General features: G+C 50.3%; 5 protein-coding genes across 5 annotated transcripts; 2 read left to right on the top strand and 3 right to left on the bottom strand.

Moving 5' to 3' along the window:
- Positions 1-811: 811 nt before the first annotated feature.
- Asppvi_000447 (ssDNA-dependent ATPase MGS1) lies at positions 812-2,431 on the bottom strand (the record flags this gene model as incomplete). The annotated part of the gene is made up of 1 exon (XM_043296756.1): positions 812-2,431. The coding sequence occupies one exon, from the start codon at positions 2,429-2,431 to the stop codon at positions 812-814; it is 1,620 nt and encodes a 539-aa protein (XP_043152691.1).
- A 651-nt stretch (positions 2,432-3,082) lies between these two features.
- On the top strand, positions 3,083-4,807 carry Asppvi_000446 (kynurenine--oxoglutarate transaminase; the record flags this gene model as incomplete). The annotated part of the gene is made up of 8 exons (XM_043296755.1): positions 3,083-3,156; positions 3,219-3,287; positions 3,349-3,433; positions 3,492-3,597; positions 3,649-3,721; positions 3,772-3,932; positions 3,977-4,464; positions 4,517-4,807. The coding sequence occupies 8 exons, from the start codon at positions 3,083-3,085 to the stop codon at positions 4,805-4,807; spliced, it is 1,347 nt and encodes a 448-aa protein (XP_043152690.1).
- Positions 4,808-5,305: 498 nt separating this feature from the next.
- Asppvi_000445 (uncharacterized protein) lies at positions 5,306-7,769 on the bottom strand (the record flags this gene model as incomplete). The annotated part of the gene is made up of 3 exons (XM_043296754.1): positions 5,306-5,781; positions 5,847-7,403; positions 7,490-7,769. 3 exons carry the CDS (start codon positions 7,767-7,769, stop codon positions 5,306-5,308), a joined length of 2,313 nt encoding a protein of 770 aa, XP_043152689.1.
- Positions 7,770-9,597: 1,828 nt separating this feature from the next.
- Positions 9,598-11,820, top strand: prm1 (pheromone-regulated protein PRM1; the record flags this gene model as incomplete). The annotated part of the gene is made up of 1 exon (XM_043296753.1): positions 9,598-11,820. The coding sequence occupies one exon, from the start codon at positions 9,598-9,600 to the stop codon at positions 11,818-11,820; it is 2,223 nt and encodes a 740-aa protein (XP_043152688.1).
- Positions 11,821-12,260: 440 nt separating this feature from the next.
- Asppvi_000443 (putative xanthine dehydrogenase HxA) lies at positions 12,261-16,519 on the bottom strand (the record flags this gene model as incomplete). Its single annotated transcript, XM_043296752.1, has 4 exons — positions 12,261-13,944; positions 13,998-15,955; positions 16,019-16,222; positions 16,286-16,519. 4 exons carry the CDS (start codon positions 16,517-16,519, stop codon positions 12,261-12,263), a joined length of 4,080 nt encoding a protein of 1,359 aa, XP_043152687.1.
- Between the last annotated feature and the right edge of the window lie 56 nt (positions 16,520-16,575).

The following is a 16,575-nucleotide window of genomic DNA, read 5'->3' as shown; positions in this document are numbered from 1 at the left end:
TGGAAGTTCTATGCTCTGATGTCGAGGGTCAAACGACGTTTGAATCGATTCAAACTGCGAGGGAACGAAGGGAAGCTCCGAGATTGGAATATAAGACATTGTATCAGATTCTATTACTTTACGTGCATAGTAAAGATGATCGAAGTCGAAAAGATACTATATAGGTAGATCCAAGGCGGTCTCAAAGAGGTCCGATAAGTAACGAAGGACGTTAGAAGTGAGACAGTGAATGATGAGTCCAGAAGACACTGTCCGAAGAGGTCGAGGTTTGTTGTCGTCGAAGTATGACGAGAAGGCAGGAGTCATAGTAGACCCAAAGTTAGGGCAAGACCAGCATGACGACAACAAACCTTCCACCAAGCAACCACCATTCATCAGCAGTCTGCAAGCAAGACGGGGCAAGGCTGAGTGCTCAGTACATGAGCAGAACAGCGACTGCTCTCTGGGTGAACATCAAAGCCAATCAAAGCCAAACAAGACCAATTCCTCTTCGGCAGTGTCTGCGCTTGAGTTGACTGGACATAACTGGGCTTGCAGCCTAAGGCAGAAAGCACTTCTCGACCAGAAAACTGTAAGCATTCTGACCGTCCCGTTGCTGATTACTTATCAATAGCATCATCAGTTGTTCATGCGAAGGATAGCGATGTTTAAACCGACTCAATATCCGTCCAGGAGAGTAGATGACCCTGCCGAGAGGAGAAGTTGGAAATCGCTCATTAGCTGTCCCTAGATTGCGATTGAAGGTGCACCGCTCCTTGATCAAATTCGCTTCTTGGTTTCATACAGGAAGCGATGTAACCACTTCCACACTTCAAGGCTCCAGATGCTGTTCATCCTGTGGTATAAGATCAGGGTCAATCGCAGTGCCCAGATCCCGGTCTTCAAGAAATTTCCGGCCAAGTAGTTTTTCTGGAAGGTAATCTTGCACTACCTGGCCATCAAGGTAATTCGGGTTGTACTTGTACTCTTTCCCATACCCCAACTCCTTCATGAGTCGAGTGGGGGCGTTCCTCAGATGGATCGGTACTGGCAAGCCCGCAACCCCCGGCTCCTCCAACGCCGCAAAAGTATTGTTCAAGCCGCGATACACTCGAGTACTCTTTTTAGATAGCGCCATGGCTACCGTAGCGTGCGCGAGGTTGATGCGTGCTTCTGGAAGTCCAATCTTTTCGACAGCGGAGTGGGTAGCAATGGCAAGTGACAGCATACTGTTGTCTGCCAAGCCGATATCTTCCGAAGCCACAACAACCAGGCGACGTGCAATATACAAAGGGTCTTCGCCAGATTGCAGCATGCGTGCGAGGTAGTATAGAGCAGCATCTGGGTCACTGCCCCTGATCGACTTGTGGAAGGCCGAGATTGTGTCATAATGTTGATCCCCTGCACGGTCATACACCAAAGTCTTGGTAAGCGATCGCTTCAATTCTTCTTTGGTCATGCCGGGACGATTTGACAAGTCCATAGCCAGCTCCAAAAGATTGAGGGATGTTCGAGCGTCGCCATCAGAAAAACGAGCAAGATATTCAATCAACTCATCATCTACGATTGAGGACGGTGAATAGTTGGGCCCTTCAACTCTCAATGCTCGGTCAAGGATAGATTTAACGTCCTCATCGCTCAGTTTTGACAATGTGAAGGTCCTGCATCTGGAAAGGAGAGCATTCTGGACTTTGAAAGACGGATTCTCGGTCGTAGCGCCAATGAGTGTGATTTGCCCACTTTCTACAGGGCCTAAGAACACATCCTGCTGTGACTTGGAGAAGCGATGGATCTCATCGCAGAACACTATCGTCTTCCTTCCAGTCAGACCGAGCTCGCTTCTGGCTTCTGCAAATATCTTTTTGCACTCCGCAACCCCGGTACTGGTGCTGTTAATTTCCACAAATCTGCTCCCTACCATCGACGCAATGACCCTCGCAATGGTTGTTTTGCCCGTCCCCGCATGGCCCCAGAGAATCATGCTCGGGACCCGATCCTGTTCAATTAGTCCGCGGAGTACGCCATTTGGCCCGACGAGCTCCTGGCCACAGACTTCATCGAGAGTCCGTGGTCGCATGCGCTCAGCCAACGGTGCTGCTTTCTGAAGCGCGTTCACCTTCAGCTTTTTCGGATGAGGCTCTCTTTGCGCTTCATCTTGATCCGGCTTGTTCCCGTTCAAGAAAGACTCCTTCTCTTTTGTAATCGTTCGTTTCCCGTTGACGGGTCGTAGCGGTGAGGGTGCGGACGGGGAGTCACTTTGCGGTATGCTTTGGGAGGCAGCCTTTCGGGCAGAGGTCGGCTGAAAGAAGCTGGGTACCGGAGTCTTCTGAGAAGACACTGGCTCCCCCGTGCTCGATGTCGGCTCCTCAATGAAATTCTCACAATTGGAGTCGATATGGTCGTTGATCTTTAGGGACGGAACGGAATTCCCGCAAATGGGACAGGAAACCATGATGACTGCCCATAAGCAATGATCGCAATTGGATTGGTGATCAATCAGACAAGTTCCGTGGAGATACCATGAAGAATGAATGAAAATCACCACATCCTGGCCCTAACTAATCATTGAGCTTTTTGGACGCGTGAACGCGTCTGTGACACCTACGCCTGACTGTGTTTAGTAATCCGAGGTTCTTGAAATGACGCACATTTACAGCCTTAGTGCCTGATAATGTTGCATCTTTGAGGACAGAAGAGCAACAGTGAAGATAAATCAAGCACAGCAGCAATTATAGGCAGCCAGTAAAAGCTTTATATGAATGCCACAGAAACAGTTATCTAATAATACTTCAGTCTTGTGGCACAATGCGCTTAAAGAATGTAACCTCCGACAAGGCCGAGCACGCAATTGTGCCAATCGGTAATCACCGCCCATGGATGTAGTCAGAAATGCCCCATACTGCCCCCCCCCATTGACCAGGAACCCACTGTTCTTATTTATTTGTAGGTTTGCAGTCATAATCTTCTCCTTGTCCATATGTTCCTTTCTTCTCGTAGTCCTGCCTCGTTAGCAGTCCTTCACAGTTTCAGCACTGCATCATCACCAGCAGCATCCGCATTCAAAGCTGTACCTCCCCGCCTTCATAGCCGAACAGTGAGAGCGATGTCGGCGACAGCAGCGAGACCAGATCCGTTTCGTCCAGCGAAGAGAGTTGCGGGCCAGAGACAGGATGTCTGGTGCGATATACCTTTTTCAGCACTTTGGGCCAGAATGGAACGATATCCTAATGCCGCAACAGGTCAATTGTGAACGAAGCTGCTGCCGCTTCGCCGGTTCAGCCGATTGTGAACATGGGTCAAGGCTTCTTGTGAGTGACACTTCATTCCGAGGAGTAAGGGGCGGAAGGCTGATATAAATTTATGTAACAGCGGCTACAACCCTCCTCAATTCGCTCTAGATGCGGCCAAGGAAGCTCTCGACCGGGTCGACTGCAACCAGTATTCGCCCACGAAGGTACAACACTGCGATTCAGCGAACTGGCAATTGGCCTTCGGCTTATAATGTGATACAGGGCCGTCCGCGACTTAAGAAGGCCATTGCCGAAGCATACTCTTCCTCCTTTGGTCGTACCATAAACCCGGATACAGAAGTTTCCATCACCACCGGCGCAAATGAAGGTTGGGCGCGATAAGACCTCCGTTTGGATGCCCTTGCTGACAACTGACTAGGGATGTTGAGTGCTTTCATGGGATTCATTGAACCCGGAGACGAGGTCATCATTTTTGAGCCCTTCTTTGACCAGTAAGGGAGCCTTGACCCTGTGCGTAGGATCTCTCTAACGCGCTGTATAGGTACATCAGCAACATCGAGATGCCTGGCGGTACAATTCGATATGTCCCCCTTCATCCTCCCAAGGACGGTGCGACAAGGACTTCGCCTGCGTCTGAGTGGACGATAGACTTCGAGGAACTGGAGAGGACGATCAACTCGAAGACAAGGATGATTGTAAGAAGTAGCCTTCTACCTTATTGGGACTGCAGCTAACTCGCTCTGTAGGTTTTGAACTCACCGTAAGTGTGCCGGATCAATCACATGCGTATGAAGCTAACAACCACATCAGGCACAACCCCGTCGGAAAAGTCTTCTCGCGCGCCGAACTTGAACGCATTGGCGAGCTGTGCGTGAAGCACAACCTAATTATCCTCTCCGACGAGGTCTATGACCGTCTCTACTACGTCCCCTTTACTAGAATTGCTACCTTATCCCCAGAGCTCTGGGAGCGTACTCTCACGGTTGGCTCCGCCGGAAAGGCCTTTTACGCTACTGGCTGGCGTGTTGGATACCTGATCGGACCGGAGCATCTCATCAAGTACGTCGCCGCTGCTCACACGCGTATTTGCTACAGCAGTGTATCTCCCCTCCAGGAAGCTGCTGCCGTGGCTTTCGAGCAGGCGGACAAGGTCGGATTCTGGGACCAGAGCCGGACGGAAATGAAGCAGAAAATGGAACGCTTCTGCGAAGTCTTTGATGAGCTCAACATTCCCGTGAGTCTATTGCAGATGGCCGAGGAGAGTTACCGTTACTGACTATTACTAGTACTCTGACCCTGAGGGTGGCTACTTCGTCCTTGCAAACATGTCTTCCGTCAAGCTCCCGGAAGATTACCCATTCCCTCCCCATGTCGCCAGCCGCCCTCGTGATTTCAAACTATGTTGGTTCCTGATCCACGAAGTTGGGGTGGCAGCCATCCCCCCGACGGAATTCTACACTGATACGAATGCCCACATCGCCGAAGACTACCTTCGCTTCGCTGTTTGTAAAAACGATGATGTCTTGGAGACGGCGAAGGAGAGGCTCCGCGGTCTGAAGAAATACATTTCGAGGTAAGACCGCTCAAAATTCGGTGGGTTCTTCGGTGAAATGTGCTGCCAACGACGGATGGACATTCACMGGGCTTTGTGTGCCCAGGACTTGCGTCTCGTTCATAGGGGCTGCAATGAAGCTTTCTTGGCAGGTCTCGGAGGATTTGAAAATCTAGATTAGCGGGTTTTCGTTCTATCTTTTTGTTATCTCAGATATCTCAGCGTCTTGCTGTTCTTGCCTTAGGACTTGTCAATCTAACCTTGAAGAACATATTGGCCATCATCATTGCATATCGTTTCTKCAGATTCCAACTGAGGCTTTCGGCTGGGGGAGACAGTTAGTATGGCGGAGGATTCATTATACTCGTTAAAGGAAGGAGCTGACCAGCGATGACTATCTACTCTAACATCCAGATTCCTATGTACTCTCACAAGCCACCGTAACCAAACCCTCGAGCGACTATCTTCAAGATGAAAATCGCCAAGAACAACTCACGTTAGTCTTTAGTCGTCAGAGAGACCTTCAAGCATTGATGCCCTCAATTTCCATAGGTCCAGTTCCAGCACCATCCCATCCTTCTCCGCGCTGAAAGACCCTTCTATCTTCCTCCGCCACGCCGTCGAAGCCCTCCCCTCTCATGCGCGCATGCACGTCGGACACACCAGGATGGGTCGTTCTCGCAGCCCGCAAGATCCAAAAAGATTCTTCCAAATGATCGACAGTCTGGCGATGACCATTTCCTCCAACCGAACCGAGAAGACGACGATATTCACCGCGGCAGACGGCATCCGGGCAGTGGCGACGGTTTCTTCCGGTCCAGTCAGTCTCGCAAGCGTGTCTCTCTCCAGTGATATCTGGTAGTATGTTGATTGCGAATTCAGAGTGGATCTGATACTTGAGCATGTTCTCGACCTCGGGGGACCATATCTCTTGAGATCGCAGATCATCCCTGATTAGTCGGTACATGTAATCGACAAGTTCGTGGACTTCGATAGTCACTGTGATGAAGCTTGCGATTAGCAGTCAACCTCAGTGGCATGCGCGGCAGATAATCATGACTTACTGAAAAGGCATGCTGCGAGGATGCGTCGGAATCTATCCTTCTTCTCCCGATCTTCGAACTTGATTGTGTAGAGGACCCGATGGGAACAACGCATCTCGAGATTGTTTTCGGGAAATCCTGCTTGTACCCAATCTGCATAGTCTGAGAAGACGAAATAGTCTCCTTCACGAATATTCACGTTGAAGTACACAGCCTGACGATGACGCTCTGGGGTATCATAGGGATGAAGGCAGGGCACCAGTGGTGGGCCATCTCGTACGTCTCGAGGAACTGAGTTCTCGCGACAGGGCTGTGTGAAGGTCCTTTCTCCGCAGTAGATCCAGTGCCATTTGATGTCCTGGAGAAGATGATCTTTGCAGCAATAACGAACTTCGGAGAATGGCCCACACTTAGGGCAGATGACGGTTCTTCCATCCCAGAGATTGCAACGCTTGTCGCAGCTGTGTTTTGCGCACGGAAATCCATGGCTATCGAGTTGCCAAAAGAAAGCCTCCGGTCTCTGGCTGGAGACGTTTCCGTGAGCCTTCGGTATGGAGAGCATTAAAACGTCACTGGCTGCCAGGGGCGACGGGTGAGAGTGGCTGTTGCTGAAATGAGGCGGTTCATGGTCTTCAAAATGGGTGGTCAGCTGCGACCTCTGCTCAATTTCAGAGTTGGAAACGCTTGAAGAGTCCTTCTCTGTCTCTGGTTTGCTAGGGGCATTTTTGTCAGTCGTCAATATCGCGCTTACAGCCTTAGATGGAGAGGCTTCTCGAATCTGCGTTCTGGCTGACAAGCTTTCGCTTTCCACTATGGAAGTGGACGCATCAGTGTACAGGGAATCCTGTGTAGCTTCACTCGCAGCTTCTTCTATAGGAGGCAGCCTTTCTTTTGCTGCACTCGTGGATCTGCGACTCTCTTTACTGGCACCAGGATGTTGAGAGGAGGATGGCACAGGAGAAACTTCTCCAGCAGAGATCACTTTGTCATGCAGTGAATTAACACTGCTACCAGAATTTTCTCCCAGGTTAAGCATGTGACTCAAATGCTTTTCGACAGTGCTGGGGCCTGGCTTCAGGTCTGCGTCACCTTGCTGAAACTCACTTTGGGATGGAGCGCAGTCTGCAGAGACCCAATTGCTCTGAGGCGTACCAGGGTCATGTAGTGATGCCGATCTCATGTGCTGGTTGTCCGTCTCGCCATGGGCTTGAACGTTCGAGCCCACATTGGGTCTGACGTGAGGTGTCTGGCGCATATGTGTCTCGTTTCTATCCCCAGAAGGCCCTTCACCCACAGAATCCTGGTTGTTCCAACCCCTATTCCTGTTCTTGGCGTTCTTCTTCTTCTTCTTCTTTCGCGACGTTGGTACTGGCTGCATGATGACAACTGAGCTGGGATTTGACTCTGCAGAATGCGCACTGGACGAGTGAAAACGGTCGCTGGATGGGCTGAAGGTGTCCCCTGAGGATAAGGATTCTGTTGGAGACAAGCGAGTGATGGTTCTTGCGCGTATCAAGTTGATTGCAGATAAGCGAGTAATGAGCTGGTCTGGACTGATATTCTGCCTTTCTTCCACGTCTTTGCATCAGTTAGCGATGCGTTTACCTGCGGCTCAGAAACATCTCCAGAAGTTGGTGGAAAGAAGTGAATGCTAGCCCACTTACCCACGTCACTGCTCTCAGTTGGAGAATGACTTTTACTCATCTTCAGTGGGGAGGTGGGTGAGCTTGTCTCTTTGTCACTCTCCAAGCTATTGGCAATGAGACAGGTGGAGTGGTCCGTCATCATGTAGTTTGCTTGGTGTTTGACACTCAGTTCCAGGCTGCTCAGGTTCAGTGGATCAGAGAGCCTTCTAGGGACGTTGGCCACTGAGGCTCTCTGCATCATTCTGGGCGAACACTCTGTTGCCTCGAGGACCCAGCCCTCTATGTCCCCGGTTGCCATCATATTTCCGGAAGCTCCTGGGAAACCCAGAGCTTCCTCAGGATGTGATATCATCACGCGTTACCTGCTTGTTTGTTCAGCGCCGGTAAAGTTCAGAGTAAACTGGTGGGATATTGCTATTTCTGTCAGTCTTGACAACTCTTTGGTCTCTGGTATCTCAACAAAAAGTCTATGAATCATTTTCTCCTTTCTAGAGTCGATGCTCTTCCTAAAGAGGGTCTCTGAAGTAGTAAAAGAAATGAAAGTGTCTACCAGAGAAAGTTCCGTGTTCTTGTTCACTAACATCGCCATGGCGATGGTGACCAACTGATTTTCCGGGAGTCTGTCTGAATTCTGCCTTTCTCTCCTGCTTTTGAGTACACATAATAGGTCTGGGCAAAGATTGACTGGTATGATGAGCTTAGCTGATTTTAGGTGTCTATCATTGCCTTCTTAACAGGCTTTAATGATCAATAAATAACTTTTGGCAATGCCTTCTTGTTCCTGTGACCATAGATATTTACGGACCCCCATGCTGGATTAAACAGTCTCCTTCTCACAAACAAGCTTCTTGATTCTAAGTGGACGATATTGATTATCCAAGAGTTAAGGCTTATATTTCGTATGTAGGACAGCGCATAATGTCAACTTTACAATGCGCTCGTCTCTATCCCATATTCTAGATGGCAACAGAATACTTGGTTTGTCCTAAGCACTTTAGGCAGACTTCGCGAGTCAATGGCCCTCATCATTCCTCATATAATCTGTATTATTCTAGTACCTAATGTCTAGATTGCCTGGTCCTACGTGCAGTCCCTATGATCACGTGGTAGTTGCTTCTTCCAGTCGCGTTCGCGAATGCCATTGCTTCATCCTACAACCATCGTCCACCATCTGGAGATCTTCTTTTGTGGAATAGAAGTTGTTATACATCCACAATAAATATAAATAACTCCCTCACAGCGTTTGTTTCTATGTCGAATTACTCCCTCTATCTCTCATATCCAGTCAAATGACAGGTGATACCCTAACATCCGGCAGGCCAGCGGTAAATGGAACAAGAAGCAGCTCTGCCGGTGTCAAAGGGAGTGAACAAAGAGCCCTTGTTTTTCTTCCTACTTAACTCCACTAAGCAGATCTTTGTTCATAATATCTAATTGATTGGCTGACGTTTTCTGCACTATTTGAAGGATTGGTTGAGCGATCCTGGAGCTTAAGCGCCGGCCCTGGGAGGCTATATTTGGCCTGCCAGCGCTCTGAAGAGACCACTGAGATGAGCTGCTCGACATCTCGCGCAAGATGAAACGACCTGGTTGCAGAAACCTTAGATCTATGTTGATCTACGGAATAGCAGCTGGCAGCTGTTTTTTTTTTTTTTTGGTTCCTCCTGGTTGTGGTCGGGCTCGATGGCAGGCTTCTAATGGCTGTCTCAGATGTCTTGCTCAGGTCAGAAGGAGAATATTTCCATTGAAATAGGAAATAGGCAACTGCTTTGCAGATATAAATTCTATTTGCCCCCGGTTTTTCTATTCATTGTGCTTTATTAAGTCATTGTTGCCTTTCCTTTGTTGTTGTCTCGACAAGCGCTAACACTTCTATTCTTTGTCGCGACAGCCTCTTTCATTCATCTTTGATAGACCCGAGCATGCGTCATGAGACCTCAATAGACTGATTCATTCTCCTCATCTGAAGTCCATAGTTGCTGGTCAACTTTTTCTTTGATCTTTGCGGGTTCGTCTATATCCTCGGCTTCATCTTTCACTTCCTCTCTCTGCACATTCTGCCTGCGACTGCATACCTCAACCGGCGCGCCTATCGTCCAACGTTGTTCTTCATATAGATTTCCAGCATGTTATTCTCAAGATCTGGTCGATCGATATTTCCTCTTCTACCACCTTACGCAGCTCACGCCCCAAGTCCGAATCAGGGACATATAATCACATTGCCTCCGGACGGTCTGACCCCTTACCTTGGCCTCAGGGCTCGCTTATCGCAAGTATGGATCAATCGATGGACGATACTGCTTCTTCTCGTTCTGGCCAGAGTTTTGCTAGCTGCTTCAGGTCTGCAGGCAGACATGAACACAGCGAAACGGGAAGCCCTTTCCGCTTGCACGAGCGTCGAATCCATGGGTAGCTCGATGGCTTCTATGCCCCATTATTTATCCCAAGGCGTCAACGAGTTAACAGCAACCGGAGTCGAGAAGGCTGTGAGCGGCCTCAAATCAATGCTGATGCTTACCATCACTGGTGTCGAAGAATTGGTCCTCTTCATCATCAAAGTGCTGTACCAGACTTATTTGTGTCTTTTCACCCTGGCGGTTAGAGGCAGCGTGCATGTTGCGGTGGGCGTGATTGAAGAGGCCGCGCACTTTTTGAACTCCACTGTTAAAGAGGTCGGAGACGACATTGGCAAAGCCGTCAGCACGTTCGAAAGCGCATTCAATAAATTCCTTGATGGTGTGAACACCGTCGCCAGTGCTTTTGGAGCCACCGTTCCAACATTGAACCTGAACAGCTCGATCAGCACGTTGGAACACCTCCAGCTGCCTTCTTCAATTGACCAAGGGCTTGACAAGCTCAATAGCTCACTCCCGACGTTTAATGAAGTCAACAATTTCACGCAGACAGTCTTGCGCACACCGTTTGAAGAGGTCAAAAAGCTCGTCAATGAATCTCTTGGAACATACACATTCGATCGATCCCTCCTACCTGTTCCAGCAAAAGAACAGATGGCATTCTGTGAGGGCAACAACGGCATAGAGTCGTTCTTCGACAGCGTGGCAAATTTGGTCATGACAGCGCGCAAGATTTTCATCGCTGTTCTCATCGTTGCGGCGACGCTGGCTTGCGTCCCAATGGCATGGCGGGAGATCCGTCGCTGGCGCTCGATGAAGGAACGCTCTCAGCTAGTCAGGAAGGAAGCTCATGACCCCATGGACGTTGTCTACATCGTGTCTCGCCCGTACACTGCCGCAGCCGGCATCAAAGCCGCGAGCCGATTCAGCAACAGCCGCAGGCAGATCCTTGTACGCTGGGCGGTTGCTTATGCAACGACACCCGCAGCGTTATTCGTCCTCTGTCTCGGAGTAACTGGACTACTCTCTTGTCTATGTCAGTATCTGCTCCTGCAAGCCGTTGAGAAGACCGTGCCCGAGCTATCGACGGAAGTCGGCGCGTTTGCGGACAAGGTCGTCGACAAGCTACAGAATGCCTCAGCGGAGTGGGCAAACGACGCCAACGGCGTCATCGGACACATGAACCAAGACCTGAACAAGCACGTCTTTGGCTGGGTCAACACCAGCACGACCGCTTTAAACGATACGCTGAACACTTTCGTCGATAAGACGACCGGCGTTCTCAACGAGACCTTCGGCGAAACCCTCCTTTACGAACCTCTCATGGACGTCTTCGAGTGTCTCGTTGGACTCAAAGTCCAAGGTATCCAGAAGGGACTCACCTGGGTTCATGACCACGCGCACATCGACTTCCCTCTACTCCCAAACGATACCTTCTCCCGCGGGGCGGCGGCCAGCATCGCCAGCAATAGCTCCAATCCCTCAGACAGCTTCCTCGCTGACGCGGGCGACCAGACCTCAAACAAAATAACCGAAGTAGTCATCCGAGTCATCAACAAGGTCGAGGACGGCATCCGCATAGAGACAATCATCTCCACGGTCATCCTCCTCATTTGGGTATTCATCGCCCTCATCGGCATCATCCGAGCCCTAAGTCTGTTCTGGGTCCGAGACCGAAACCGCGGTGAGGGAGGAGGAGCCCGGGTCAACCACCACGAGTCAGACTCCGGAGGATTCGTCGACGTACCCTTGACGGCTATTCCAAACACAAACACAGACGCTCGCTCGATGCCTGCTCCGGCTCCAGCTCCTCGGTATGAGGCCTCCACAAGCACCGTGGTGGCTTCACGTGCTGTTCCCGCGAGCAGTAGTCACCGTGAGGATGAAAAATTGGGGTTTGCCGGGGAGAGACAATACGGGTCTGCGCTCAAGGTGGATGGCGCCGCGGACCTGCGGGGAAGTAGTTATGTCGAGTATGACATGGAGAAGCGCTAGCTGGATTATACGGATTTGATCCAGTGATGTCTTGTTCGTCCTGTTTATGGTGCTTTTCATTTGTATTGTAGCATCTTTGGCGTGAAGCGTTGCTATCATACCCATATATGCAAGTTACTGATCTACTCTGCATGACATTCGTTTACATCGTGCGTCCCTCGAAGACATATGCAGAACAGATGTCTTGCCTTCAGTCTAGATTTCACAGGATAATCAATATATTGAGCATTAAGTTCTGAATATAGAACAGTGTTCGAAATAGATAAAAATGCAGATCGCTGCGTCGTGTCATTCATACCCTATTATAACTGCTGTACAAGCATTGAAACATGCATATATAGACGGATCTGTGCCCGGAAATATAACAGAGACCAAAAGCTTAATGCCATGTGTATAGCCAAAATGTCATAATCATAAACCCCCTCATCCATAGACAATAATCAAATCGCGACAAAGAAACTCTTCTCTCCTTCTCGAGGCGTGACCCTGACTCTCTCAATAATTGGATCCGCACAGCTGACCCGAATGCGCTCGGGCGTGGCCGGGCTCTGCAAGCTAAGCACCTCATTGACATTCCATTGCTTGCGCGCAGCTTTAAGAGCATCCCGGATGGCGAAAAAGACAGCGCTGCCCATGAATAGCGGTGGTTCACCGACACCCCGTGATCGCTGGATCGTGCGGAGATTCTCCCACTCTACGTCCTTCAGAAGACTGACGTTGAAGACTTGTGGAATGTCCCTAAAGCCAGGGATCTTGTAGTTTCCGGGACCCCTGGTGAAGATCTGGCCCGAGGCACGATGCCAGAGACTCTCTTCAGTGGTGAAGAGGCCCTGGCCTTGAATAAACGCGCCCTCAATCTGCCCGTAATCGATGGATGGATTGATGGTGCGTCCGACGTCCATCTTGATGTCGGCACGCAGAGGCGTCCAGTCGCCGGTCAGTGTGTCAATCTCTACCTCCGCGGCTGTTACACCCTGCGTGAAGTAGAAGAACATCTGACCCTTGTTCTCCCCCCAGACGTACCCGATATCAGGGGTACGGTAGAAGCCCTGGGCGGAGAGGTTAACACGATCGAAGTAGGCTGCATGGGCGAGTTCCTTCAAGCTGGCCCCGGGCATCTTCTCACGGTACGGACGCAGTCGCTCGTTCAACTGTTCGCATGCGTTGAAGATGGCATAGCCGTTGAGGTCCGAACTGGCGGACGCTGCTGTAGAGGATGTGTTGGCGACAGTGTTTGTAGCCGTCTCCGAGATAAAGACGTCGGACTGGGGAACACCAAGTGCTTCTGCTGCAATCATTGTCATCTTTGTATGCAGTCCTTGGCCCATTTCAACTCCACCGTGGGCGACGAGTACGCTGCCGTCGTGATAAATATGGACCAATGCGCCAGCCTGGTTCAGAAACAAAGCTGTGAAGGAAATGCCAAACTTCGTGGGAATGATGGCCATTCCACGCTTGGACCATTTGTGTTTCTTGTTATACTCCTCCACGGCTTTGCGGCGTTCTGCGTAGGAGCTTTCCTCCAGCACCTGCTTGTACATCAAAGGAACATGCCAGTCTTTGAGCTCCTGGTGGAAATGAGTCTTGTCTCCCGGCTGATACATATTCTGCGATCGGAACTGTTCGACAGGAATGTCAAGATGATCGGCAATCTCTTCCATGAACGACTCGGCGAAGAACATGCCCTGAGGGCCACCGAACCCACGGAAGGCAGTGTTGGAAACGGTATTTGTCTTGCAGACACGGCCACGGACGTGAACGTTTGGAATCTTGTAAACTCCGTCGATGTGGGAGAGACTTCTTTCCACCACGGCGCCAGACAGATCTTGCGTATGGCCTCCGTTGGCATATACGTCGGCGTCAAGTGCGAGGAGTTTTCCTTCTTTTGTCACGCCGACCTTCCAGTGACAGAGGAATGGGTGGCGCTGTCCAGAGGTAATTATATCTTCATCCCGATTCAACATGCATCTAACAGGCCGTTTGGTCTTCGCGGCTGCTGTGGCACAAATGCCTGCTAGTTGCACCGACCGCGTCTCTTTGCCGCCAAAGCCGCCACCCAGTCGTTTGACTCGAGACACAATCTTGTTGGCTGCCGCACCAGTAACCTGAGCAACATATGTTTGGCTATTCGGAAGTTAGCTTGCATTGTGAGATGCAACAAAGGGATAATAACTCACGTTTCCGTGGGATTCTGAGTACTACTCCAGATCTCCATCTCCCCATCCTCAGGTTTCGGAATGGCTACGCAAGCCTGAGTTTCCAGATAGAAATGCTCTTGGCCACCCATCCTTGATACTCCATGGAATACGCGATCCGCTTCTTCGAAAGCTTTATCCGTGTCGCCACACTTGATAAAGCGGAAGTGGTCAAAAAATGATTTGGCCTCGATTGCCTCCTCAATTGTGAGGATTGCGGGCAGTTCTTCATACTCAATCTTCACAGCTCTCGAAGCCTCCTCGGCAATCTTAGCAGAGCTTGCAAGTATCATGCCAATGGGCTGGCCAGCAGTCCTGACTTCATCCACCGCAAAGAATACTTCATCGCACTTTGGAGCACCCCACCAATTCGCTTTGGGGTTAGGAAGGTCCCTATGGTCCACATAGTCATAGACTCCAGGGATATCCAATGCGGCTGTCGTGTCGACACTGACAATCTTCGCATGAGCCTTGGTGGAGAGGACCAAGCAACCGTACAGTTCATTCTTCTGCACAGGAATATCGTCCGTATACTGCGCTTCTCCAGTGGCTTGCTTCAACGCAGACACGTGAGGTGTAGCTTGACCCAGAACCCTTTGTTGGTAGGCCTTCGAGGACTCGTGGTCTTTCTGTCCTGAGGAAATGGCTCTTTCAATCTCAGCAATGACATCTCCGTCAACATCTGTGTCTTTGACCTCAATCTCAGAGAGCACATCATGATAGAATCGGTAGAAGAACCCAAGGGCTAGAGACCTGCGGTAAGTTGCCATCCCACCAGGGACGCCAAATTTTAGGTCAAAGTCCCGTTCCAAAGCACTCATGGTCCCCTCGAGCGTCGCCGGGTTCGTGAATTTCTTGCCAATCAAGAACGACTCCGCGTTGCGCGCGGATACCGTCATAGGTGCTAGGCCACCGAAAACGAGGTTCACGCTCGTCACATCATTTGATGGGGAAAGCGACACACGCAGAGCGGCGTTGACGATGGCGATGTCATCATCCTTTCTCTTTGACTGTTTATAAGCCCGAAGATACTCTCCCTGTTTGGACGAAATCGGAATACGCAAGCTCGCAATGACGGCATCTTCTGGAAGGGCAGTCAACCGGTAGCCTTTGAAAAACTGGTCCATAGGGATCTCGGTCTCCCCTCTCAAAGACTTGGCGATGAGTACAGTGTTCGTAGCGACGAACACCGGATTTAAGTCGGAGATGGGAGATGCCGTGGCCAGATTTCCCGCGGGGGACGCAACATTCCTGATCTGCCTCCCTGCGAAATACCGAAGTTGTTTCTTGATGGCGATGAACGGCTGACCCTGTACCGGGCCGTACTTTTCAACCGCTTCGTCGCAAATTGACTCCAAGTCCGTGAGAGACACATTGGCTCCGAGTTCAAGATGGTCGTCTTTGAGAGAGTATTGACGAAGTTCTGGAATGTCGCCCACGTAGACAGACGCGTTGTATTTCATCGCCTTGAACTTCACTTCAATCTGAGTCTCCGTACTCCCACCGATGATTTTGGACGCAGGGTGTGCGCTTTTAATCTCCAATAGTTGCTGCATAGTGACGGGCCTGTACCACTTCTTTTTCTTATTCCCAAAGACAACGGGTCGAAACTCGTGTCTCTGGAGAGCCGGCGGGAATATCAATTCCGTTCCTGGATCGTATTTGATAAAGTCAGGGGGTGTGAACTTCGGAGAACTACCATCGTTGGTCTCCTCGTTTGACAACTGTTTGCAACACCCTCCTTTACCATTCTGTTTTTCCATGCAGCAACCTGTTCCACCGTTAGCACTTGCTTTCCCACATACATTTGTGGCCGTGAAACTGTGGGCGGCGTCCAGAATCGGTCTGTACCCTGTACAGCGGCAGAGATTCCCGTCAAAAGCTTCTTCCACCGCATGTTGCGAGGGCTCGGGGGTATTGCGAAGGAGGGCATAGAGGCTCTAAAATGTAATCAATCAGCTCAGCCTAATCGACAGAGATATTGTGGTGTACGAAGATCATACCATGACAATTCCAGGCGTACAAAAGCCACATTGACTGCCATTTCCAATCGCCAGCCGCTCCTGAACTGCGTGGGGGTTCTTCACATTCCCGATACCCTCAACCGTTATAACATGCTTCCCGTCGACGCTTATCACCGGTGCCAGGCAAGCATTGACAGATGCGTGGTAAATCTTCTTGGTAGTCGGATTGAGGTGGGAGACGACCTGTAAGGTGTAAGAATTCCTGTCGTGAAGACAGAGTCAGATGTCAATGTCGTCTTGACTTACAACTGTGCAGGCACCGCAGCCTCCCTCTGCACAACCCAACTTAGTTCCCGTCAACCCTATCCCTCTCAAGTATTCTAAAAGAGTGAGCTCTGGATCGACATTATCGAGTATGACTTTTGTGCCATTGAGGTAGAAACGGATTGTGTCATCCCATTCCTCGGTCAACTGGGCCAAGGAAATAGCCTTGGAAGGCTCCACCTCCACAAGCGGTGAGCTCAAGATTCCAGGCGCCATTGGAGTCTCAGACGGAGCTCAAAGTCTGATTTCCTATGTGTGAATGCTCTCAGGGA

The sequence above is a fragment of the Aspergillus pseudoviridinutans genome (assembly GCF_018340605.1).
Source record: "Aspergillus pseudoviridinutans IFM 55266 DNA, scaffold_1, whole genome shotgun sequence".
In the NCBI taxonomy this organism is placed as follows: domain Eukaryota; kingdom Fungi; phylum Ascomycota; class Eurotiomycetes; order Eurotiales; family Aspergillaceae; genus Aspergillus; species Aspergillus pseudoviridinutans.
The sequence above is the reverse complement of the archived record's forward strand: the minus strand, read 5'-3'. Positions and strand labels throughout refer to the sequence as shown.